The 10,037-nt window shown below is 32.7% G+C and overlaps 2 protein-coding genes and 1 long non-coding RNA gene across 3 annotated transcripts in view; 1 reads left to right on the top strand and 2 right to left on the bottom strand.

Annotated features, from left to right (window-relative positions):
• The window catches only part of LOC131529982 (NLR family CARD domain-containing protein 3-like), a 257,033-nt gene that overhangs the window by 46,203 nt on the left and 200,793 nt on the right, over window positions 1–10,037 (top strand). The window lies entirely within an intron of this gene.
• On the bottom strand, window positions 2,342–4,858 carry LOC131530009 (uncharacterized). The gene is made up of 3 exons (XR_009268291.1): window positions 4,834–4,858; window positions 3,963–4,066; window positions 2,342–3,192 (listed from the first exon to the last, which is right to left on the bottom strand). It is a non-coding gene; the product is annotated as an uncharacterized LOC131530009 (long non-coding RNA).
• LOC131529987 (uncharacterized) lies at window positions 5,303–9,830 on the bottom strand. The gene is made up of 9 exons (XM_058760056.1): window positions 9,112–9,830; window positions 8,148–8,226; window positions 7,383–7,497; window positions 6,603–6,761; window positions 6,437–6,523; window positions 6,230–6,289; window positions 6,065–6,124; window positions 5,688–5,892; window positions 5,303–5,483 (listed from the first exon to the last, which is right to left on the bottom strand). The coding sequence occupies exons 1-8, from the start codon at window positions 9,219–9,221 to the stop codon at window positions 5,762–5,764; spliced, it is 801 nt and encodes a 266-aa protein (XP_058616039.1). The 5' UTR covers window positions 9,222–9,830; the 3' UTR covers window positions 5,303–5,483; window positions 5,688–5,761.

The following is a 10,037-nucleotide window of genomic DNA, read 5'->3' as shown; positions in this document are numbered from 1 at the left end:
TTAATTAACATGAACTAAAAAGGAACAATATATTTTAAAATTCTTTATTAATCTTATTTAATTTTAGTTAATACTAACATTAAAAATATTAATTTTGTTAATTCACAGAACATAAACTAATGTTAAGATACAACTTTAAATTTTAATAATGTATTAATACATTTTTAACTTAACATTAATTAACATGAATAAATATTATATAATTATTGCTCGTTAACTAGTATAGTTCAAGAACAGTTTTTAACATTAGTTAATTCAAAACTAACAAACTAAGCTTGAATAACATATGTTTTACTATATTTTTGTGTTTGTAAAAAATTATTTGTTAGTTCATGGTACAGTAACTGATGTACATTAACAAGAAATTAATTAAAAATGTAGTAGTCAATTTTGAACATATCATTAACCAAGATTCATAAATGCTATAAAATTATTGTTCATACTAACTTAATATTAACTTATATAATGTTAAAAAATAAAAACTTATTGAAAAGTGTTACAAAAGATTTACATTGTTCTTTATGTGTGAGTTTGTGTGTGAGAGAAAGAGAGAATAGAGAGAGACTAACATTAATAAAAGCTATATAATTATTGTTCATATTAATTAATGTAGTTGTTAATAACTGAAACCTTATTGAAAGTGTTACCAAAATTTTATATATTGTTGTGTGTATGTGTGTGTGTCAATGTCTTGATAGTTTTGATTAACCCTTTCATTGCTGTATCCATCAAAACCAGACTGCCAGAAGGTTACTGTAATGCATGTGCCCGCTGGGCACGGTTGCACTGACAGCTTGGGCTCGCCATCGCTGCTTGCAGCTATATTTTTCTCTTCCTCTTCTCTAAAGCAGCACAGCATGGCCCCGCCCCCTTCTTACATGTTCCCGAGGGCGGGGTTTATCTGGGTCAATGACGTGTAAGACCCGGGAAGTAGTTCGTTGTAGTCCCTTACCAGCCGTTTTTGTAGGCATTAAACTTCCAGAATTTTAAAAGACCATATCTCTGTTTGCATTGAACTTTTAGCGCTGCAACTTTGCAGATGTTGTTTATGCTCAAACAGCAACATTACACACTAACTAACGTTAAAAAAGTGAAATTGCAATAAACCACCCCTTTAAGTATTATACTTAAGCCTTTTCATTTCAGATTGAGTGTCTGTGTTGCAATATTCTTCATCATGAATGTGTTGTAATGTCAGTCCAAAATTTCAGGTTGGCCTAGGCCCTACAGCTTCGATGAACTAGGTTAAACTGATACTATCATCTTTTTCATACATTTTATTAGTCATGTCTACAATTTTACCTGAGAGTGTCTCGAATGGTCCAACATCCTAGAGAGAATACGAGAATGTTCCTCCAATAATCTATGGCAATGCTCCATGCTGTTAAAATTTCTTGATAGTATACTATCTTCATACAATGTCACACAAGTGAAATATCTCTGCACATCGTTGCACTGACATGTAATGCAGTGCAACAGAATCATATAATTTAATATAAAATGTCCCTTAAACATCTTGGAAATTGCACTAATAATCATACACAAGATGAATATGTAACACTTTTTTAAATACTGTTAATCATTAATTGTTATTTTTAATGTAAAACCAGCTATGAAACTTTAAAGAGGAAAAATGCCATACAAGTTCATATAATCCAACTTTATTAAAACATTGCATACATATAATTACACTACCAAAACATGATGGGAATGATGGGTGGCAGGCACAGGTAAAACTGGGCAGAGAACAAGACGGAGCAAAATCAAATAGTAAGCCTCTAATGTAGGAGGACACAAATAGGATCTTGATACAACAGGACAGGCCACATGTCTAGCATAAGCAGACAGAAGAAAATTATTTAAAACGAAAATAGTACAAACGAAACAGAGCACATAGCAGAGATATGGATAAAACTTTACAATATGGTGACACTATTAATTCATGCTTAACTAATGCACAGATAGTCATGAGTTAATGTATAACTCATGAAGAACAACCATTTATTAATAATTACTGCATCAGCAACAAATGAACATTCTATATGATTCATAGATTAAGTAATCAATAAATTGTTATTATCCAGTTGTCTGCTTTAATTAATCATTAGCTAATGATTTGCATGGGTATCATTATGTTGTGACTTTACTTGTTGAGGCACATGACTAATTCAAAATCTATAACCACAATGACATATTACTTAACAATCAGTTAATAGTTCTATTGCCTCAAGTAAAGTCATAATGGTAACACTTTATTTTAGGGTCTCTCAACTAGTTGCTTATAAGCATGCATAGTACTACAATATAAGCCATTTATTAGTAGTAATTATTAATGCCTCATTCTACATGACCTTATTCTACATCCCTAATCCTACCCAATACCTAAACTTAACAACTACCTTACTTACTATTAATAGGCAGCCAATTAGGAATTTATTGAGGGAAAAGTCGTAGTTAATAGTGAATAAGTGTTCCCTATTCTAAAGTGTTACCGTCATGACATAATGATACTCATGCAAATTATTAGCTAATGATTAATTGAAGCAGACAACTGGAAGTTGAAAGGCATGGCTTCGACCCAATGTGGTAATTAACATATGAATTTACACTGTTAGTTAATATAATATGTCATTAGGGAATTAATACTTTATGACACATGTAACTAATAACAATTTATTGATTACTTATTCTATGAATCATATAGAATGTTCATTTGTTGCTGATGCAGTAATCATTGGTTTAGTTCATCATGAGTTATACTTTAACTCATGATTATCTGTGCTTTAGTTAAGCAGTATTTAATGCATATTTGTGCACCCATATTGTAAAGTGTTACCGAGAAATGAAAGGAAACAAGAAACATATCCGCAATCAGAGCGCAGCCAATAGAAAAAGTTAGAAAAGAGAGACAAAGATGAAACCTGACTCCTGAGAGAAACATCACATTAGCGTGGTCTTTTCAGACTTAAAAAAAAAAGTTTTTATTTTTTTTTTATTTTAGGTCCTTATTTTAACATGGTAGTACAGATATGAAAGAAAAAGATGTAGGGTGACATAAGCCAGGTTTGAGCTCCAGTCATACGTACAGAAATGCTAGGCTACTTTACCCATAAGGCTGAGTCTCTGAATACTTACTTAAAATTATGAGAAGAGGTCCAATGAGCCATCTTGTAAATGTGGAGTAACTGATCGCTGTAAAATTAAATGTCAGACTTAGTGTCATGTCAATATCATCTGTACAGAACATTAAAGCAATATTAAAAATCTCACACTCGGTTTTTAGTTTGGATTCATTTAGTGTATATTAAAAACATTGATTTGCACTTAACTGTAGCCTTGAGACTTTGAGGGAAGAAAAAAAAAAAAAAAAGTACTTAACCAGGGCTGGACAGTAATAATAAAATACCCCTCTTGGAGCATATCCTCGAAAAGGATATATGTCATAATTGAAAGTAAAAAGTTGAAATATTGTATATGTAACAATATATTGGACGCATGCACATCTAAAGTGACCTCACTGCTGTCAGGTAGGAAAAAACAAACAAAAAACACTCATTGCTCTTGACTGATTAACTTTTGTAGCTGTAATGATTCATCTATATTTAATTTAAACAGTGAAGAATATGCAATGTTATTACATTTGATTATTCAATTTCTGTACCTGATCACCTACAAACCTAAAGCAGTGTTTAATAAGTATCTTTGTTCTATTTATTTATTGTGCTATTGTTTGTAATTTGTTCATTTGTTTCACTTATATTTACCTTATATTTAACTAGTATCTTAATTTTTGCCATAAGTTTATTTATGAGAATACAAGATAACAAGGATACAAAACAACAATAAAACAGCCATTATATTTTTGTGGCAGGGCCAGTGAAAATGTTGTCTGGGCAAGAAAAAAGTATAACATATTATATATACATATTGTCAGTAATATAATTCATTGTAAAAATACTCACATTAGCCTTTCTCCTAACCAGACCTGGTGCATGTTTAAGGGTCTCTGCAATCTGGCTTTCAGCATCCATGCTAGTAGACCCAGGTTGTGATTTCATTATTGCCCCTAAATGGTTTAAGTAAAGTTTTTAGAGATGAACAAGTATACTTTACATTTGAACAAACAGGTATTCATCCCATTTCTATTGGAAATCATGTAGAATTATGTCACTGTAATGCAATACCTCTTGATATTAAATATATGATCATTGAAAATGCAATAGAACGTATACAATAAAATATATGCAGACACTGTTGATTTTTTTTATACTTATTAGAACTCGATAAACTGAGAGTTCTTCAAGTCTCCTCTTCCCCTTCCTTCCTTTGAGGCTAAAGCGTGACCAAACTTCTGAGGAAGTGATTTTTCTCATGATTCGCCGCACTGTCTCTCCATAGTTTGGTCCTCCAATTGTAGAAAGGTATTTAACCTGAATTTAATATAAATGGAATTGTCAAATCCTATGCATACACACAGAATAGTTGAGCTGCAAATAAGAATGTGAAATTCTTAACTGTTTTTTTTTTGGAGCTCTTCGTCCACCCTCAGCTTATCCTCAAAGGAGAGCAAGTCAGGTAACTGACCAATAGATGGGCCTGTGTCTTCCTCTCTTGTCTGCAGTAGCCGCCGAAGCAAGAGAGAATGCTCTTCCTGTTTTGCAATTACTTTATCCAGTTTTATAAGGACATTTAATTGAAAATCTGTAATATAATATCAGTTTGTAAGAACTTCTGTTGGTTTGATATTTTATATATAAAAAAAACTTATACATAAAGGTTTATATGAAATATAAAACCTCTTAGAAATATTATGGCGTTATTAATATTACTTACTGTTATTTGATGTACAATTTTGCCCATTTTAATTGAAGTCATCTGAAAATCAAGCAAGTAAAAAGAAAAATCAAACACATACAGTACACATACAAAGAATATTAGCTTAAAAGGCTACTCCACTCAAAAATGAGAATCTGTGGTTTGTTCATTATCTTTGTCTTTTATATAATTTACAAAAGTACAAAGAAAATACTTACAATGCTTTCACTGACCAATTTAAATGCATTTTGTAAAAACAAATTGATTTTAATTTTCACAAATTGATTTTATTGCATTTTACAAAACGTCCCCATTTCAGATTGGATTTGTACATCTGGGATGTCGTGAGATTGAGTAAATAATGGGAAAATTGTAATTTTTGGATGCAGTACCCGATTTAACATTACTTACAATTTTGTCTTTGAGTATCTGTCCAGCTTCCATTGCCACTGGCTGTCCAGGCTGATTCTAGGCAAAAAAAAAAAGAAGTAAAATTTGTATGCAAAACTTCACAATAGCACTTCATAAATTTTGAGGTTTTCAAAATAGACTCAAAGCCACTAGTGCTCTATCATGATCAAATTTTGCATCAAAGATAAGTAACATACTATGTTGGTGTTGATCCACATTTGAATTATGTTAATGACTCCATTCTTGCATTCTTGGTGCTACAAAAGATACATTATTGTGATTCTCTCATATAAACAATATTTAAATACATCTCTTTTAAGTTCGATAAGACAAATGCTGCTTTCACACATTAAACACGGTAACTGCTGTAAAACCAGTGGCGATCCTAGACTTCTGGGGGCCCTACGTAAAAAAACCGCGTCGGGGATGGGGGCGGGTTGAGTTATGAATGAATGAAACACCTTTGTCTGTGTTCACTCCGTCTTGAATCACGCTCATGGAAATCACTTGAGATACAGTGTCTCTTCCGTTTTTATTAGTCTCGAGCAAGAGACTGTAGGCTATGACATTTTCCAGAAAAAGTTGTATGTATCTTGCCTTCAAATTGATGTGCCATAACCCTATGTCCTTCACTTTGGACATCCCAGTTTGGTGTATTGCAGAAATCTAAAAAGGAATATTTAATTTGTGTTAGTACAATTACATGTTTAATAACTATTCTGTATTGGCTATCAGGTACAGCTTTTACATGGCTAGTAGATGGCATTCGGATTATGCCTTTGTAGTGGAAATTGCCAATTCAAATTAATAAACAAACAAACAAACAAACAAACAATACCTAAATGTTGTGGCCTCATTGAATGGGTGCTATCGGCATTGATAGTTGCTCTGTAGCCCCCTGGCATGTTTGGATCATTGAGATAATAAATTACAGGGCTGCAATCATTTTTGGTATATGGTGTATTGTGTAAAACTGCTTATCTTCATTATTATTTATACTTACCACAAAATCCAGCTCTTGGCAAGCTGTCAAGACCTCCACATGTCTGTGATGGCTCAGGTGCTAAAAAAAAAGAAAATAAAGATTTATATCATAATAATAATACCGTTGTTATATACAAATGACAACAATATTAATTGTTTACTGTAAATAAATGTATATTGGTGTGGCCCAATGGTATACAAATTAAAAAATTAAATTTTCTTGTACTTTCGGATGAGTTCCTTCTTGGTTCCATTGTTCTCGGTGGAGAGGGAAGGGTTGGTATTTTTGCTGGTGGCCTGGTGTTGATATTACCTAAAACAATTTTATTAAATTTAAGTTATCATTTAATTACTTTATAAACCAAACAAGATATGTGAATTCATATACATACTGTCTTCAATATCTGTGATATCACTATCTGACTCTAAAAGGCGTAAAGGTGGTCTCTTCAGCCTGGTTAGCCTTTTCTCAGTGATGGAGGAGTCTGAGAGTTCAGGACACGAGGTGATTTGAGCTTTTCTCATGAGCTTATGGGCTGTCATGTAGTCAACTAAAGAAAAAAGTAATTTTTTGAGTTGGCATGAAAGGCACAACAATGTATCAAAGTATCCACCTTATTTTACCCACAAGAGCTGTCGTGGCCATTTGTAAATTTGTAAACAGTACAGCCTGAAAAATAAGCAAATATATGGGACCCTTGTAGCAATAGCCAAAAATACATTGTATGGGTCAAAATTATTGATCTTTCTTTTATGCCAAAAATCATTAGGATATTAAGTAAAGATCAAGTTCCATGAAGATATTTTGAAAATTTCTTACTGTAAATATATCAAAACTTAATTTTTGATTAGTAATATGCATTGCTAAGGACTTCTTTTGGACAAATTTAAAGGTGATTTTCTCAATATTTAGATTTTTTTGCACCCTCAGATTCCAGATTTTCAAACAGACAAATATTGTTAGATCCTAACAAACCATACATCAATGGAAATATTATTTATTCAGCTTCCAGATGATCTCAATTTTGAAAAATTGACCCTTATGACTGGTTTTGTGATCCAGGGTCATATATAAGCAACTATAAAAAAAAAACTATAAAAAACAAACAAACAAAGATACAAATTTAAATCCATCATCTCAAAAGACAAAATCTGGGTAATATTTGACGTACCTGAGGATTTAAAAACTCTGTGGACTTGTAGTCTGTTCCACTTTATTTTATCAGGCAAAGTCCTTTTTTTTAATAGACTTTGGACATTGTTGGGTGGCCAGTAGCAATAGATGTCCTGAGGAAGAAATTGTATAAATATACATTTAAAAAAAAACTTAAAAGTGAGGATTAGATTTTTCAACACAAAATGTTTAAAAATGTATCTCTTTTATCTACATATTTTGTTTTGGTGTGCAAAATAGGAAGGGTCAGATTATACTCTATTTGCATACATTCATTTTGACATTAATTTGGCAATACATTTTTTAAAAACAATTAGTAAAAACTCCAAACTGATCACCTTTGCAACACCGCTGGTCATATTTCTTTACACATAATCATTGTTTGAAAGCACAAGATGACTGTAATATCAAATGAGATCATTTGGCCACCAAAACACAACAGTATTATTTCCTTTTAATTTAGTACTTTTAACAATCAGTTAATTTAATTAGCAGACGATGCAAGATACATGTTTTGAATCACTCTTGTTACTGAAATAAAGATGTTACAGTAATTCAGGCTACAGTTGACATGTTACAAAATATTTTACATAACTTGCATAATCAACATAAAATCCATGATTTTTGTAATGATCTAGTGACTAAGTTAGGTAATATAAGTGCATTTTCTAATATGGCAACTGTATTACTGAAACTATTTAAAACCATAAACCAGTGAGATTTATGTAGCAAATATGCATATGTCTAGGTCTATACATCTTACCTGGTCTAATTTTTCTTTCCATGCATCAGGAATTACAGCTACACTGTGATCTGAGGTGAATTCCACAACTGAAAACATTCTGAAAGACAAGGTATATGACTATTAAAAAATAAAGTCAGTTGTACATTAATAGAGTTTTTTTTTTATAAATGTTACTTACACATGATATGTGTTTTAAAAAGATAATTTGTTGATTTCTACTTGTCATAATTGTGAAGAATAGTCAAATAGACTACTCTTTGCCTCTGATCAATCTTGATTGCTCTTTTACACTGACTGACTTTTTCTTTTACAAGGTCATTTTAACAGGATGCCGTATACACAGAGTGTGCCATTTTTAATCGGCATGTCAGACTCACTCTCTGCGTGTGTGTGTGTGTGTGTGTGTGTGTGAGAGAGAGAGAAACGCAGAGCGCTTTCCTCAGCCAATAATGCACTCACTGCTCCAGACAGAGTGAAACTTAATCGTTCAGTCAGAGTGTTCAAATGTAGGCAAGTGAAAATGTATCTGTGCTGAAATATATTTTAACAAAAACACTGGCGAGTTAAATTTAACAATTTATTGGCCAATGGCTAATGATATTAGTCAGATTGAACATTAATTTGCGAGTACGCGCTTAGGTGGTGAAATGTCAATCCCTTTTCATAGCTTCATTATGGCTTATAACTTTTGGCATAATGTTAAAACACTTCATCACATGACCAGAATATGTTTAACGCCTTTTCCTAAATAACAATATCTGAATAGGCCTTCTGAAAGTAATATAATTAACTTAGCATTAACGTTACACCAAACCCGATCGCAAACTACTCGGTATGTGAATTATCAGCTATTCTGTCCACTCAGTTTATTCAGTTTATTAACAGAACAAATAAATCTCACATTGGACATGAAAATTGTAGGTTTTGTTTGGATATTTACATATCTTATTTATCTAAAAGAGAAATCATAAGCAATACTCACGTATCCTGGCTTGAAGAAGAATAACGGCCCAACGGTCTGTTAAAATTTAAAATGCACTTCTGAACGGTGAGCGTGATTTCACCAAGTACAACATGTTCCTGGATCAACATCTTTGTAGATCCTGGAACGTCATTCCAATCAACCAATCAGAATTGAGGGATAACTTTTTAGGAAATGTAAGTTTTAGGCTTATGATCAGGGTTAGGTGCTTCGACACCCTTGTTAATCAGCTATCATTTCTCACTGATTTTAGGAATAAATTATGGGTAGGGTTAGGTTTAGGGGTAGAGATTGGGTTAAGTCTATATTTTTGGACAATAATGTTGATCCAGGATCAACAAAAGATGTTGATCCAGGAACATGTCTTACTTGGCAAAATCACGGCGACCCTTCGGAACAGTGACGAGTACATGTCTTACAGTGGTTGTCCAGACAGCCTAAGCACAACCTTCAGCAATGGTCCAGAACCGTGGTTGAATGGCAACATTGTGACAACACAGTAACAACCTTAACGACACAATGTAGTTACAACGTTGCTAAAAGGTTGGCTACGTTGAGGCAACGTTCTGTGTTTGTTGGGAAACTCCTCACCGCACAATAAAGACTGAAAGGAGGGGGAGGGGAAGAATCATTTCCCACAAATGATCACTTCGTCTATTTAATGGCGTCAGAAATTGAGAGTCCTCTCCAAACTTAGATTTAAGTCACTGCAAGCTAAGACCTGTCGTGGCCGTGATTTTCCTCATTACTAAACTATAACCCCCCCCCAAAAAAAATATTTTCTATTTTTGATACAGTGACACCATCATGATTACATCGATCAGTGCGTCATATCATCAGCAGCTAATTAATCTAATTTAGTAATTCATATAGATGCAAAATTTAGTGAGACAAAGTGGAACTTTTATATTTTAAGATTTTGTAGC

This window comes from Onychostoma macrolepis, chromosome 22 (genome assembly GCF_012432095.1).
Source record: "Onychostoma macrolepis isolate SWU-2019 chromosome 22, ASM1243209v1, whole genome shotgun sequence".
In the NCBI taxonomy this organism is placed as follows: domain Eukaryota; kingdom Metazoa; phylum Chordata; class Actinopteri; order Cypriniformes; family Cyprinidae; genus Onychostoma; species Onychostoma macrolepis.
Note: the sequence above shows the minus strand (reverse complement) of the source record. Positions and strands in the feature narration are given on the sequence as shown.

What these genes read in the sequence shown, in the direction of transcription:
- LOC131529987 (XM_058760056.1), bottom strand. Translation starts at nt 9,221, where the DNA reads ATGTTGATCCAGGAACATGTTGTACTTGGTGAAATCACGCTCACCGTT. An exon ending in GGAAAGAAAAATTAGACCAG is followed by an intron (nt 7,498 to 8,147) that starts GTAAGATGTATA and finishes TTTCTTCCTCAG; the next exon opens with GACATCTATTGCTACTGGCC. An exon ending in TATCACAGATATTGAAGACA is followed by an intron (nt 6,524 to 6,602) that starts GTATGTATATGA and finishes AAATTGTTTTAG; the next exon opens with GTAATATCAACACCAGGCCA.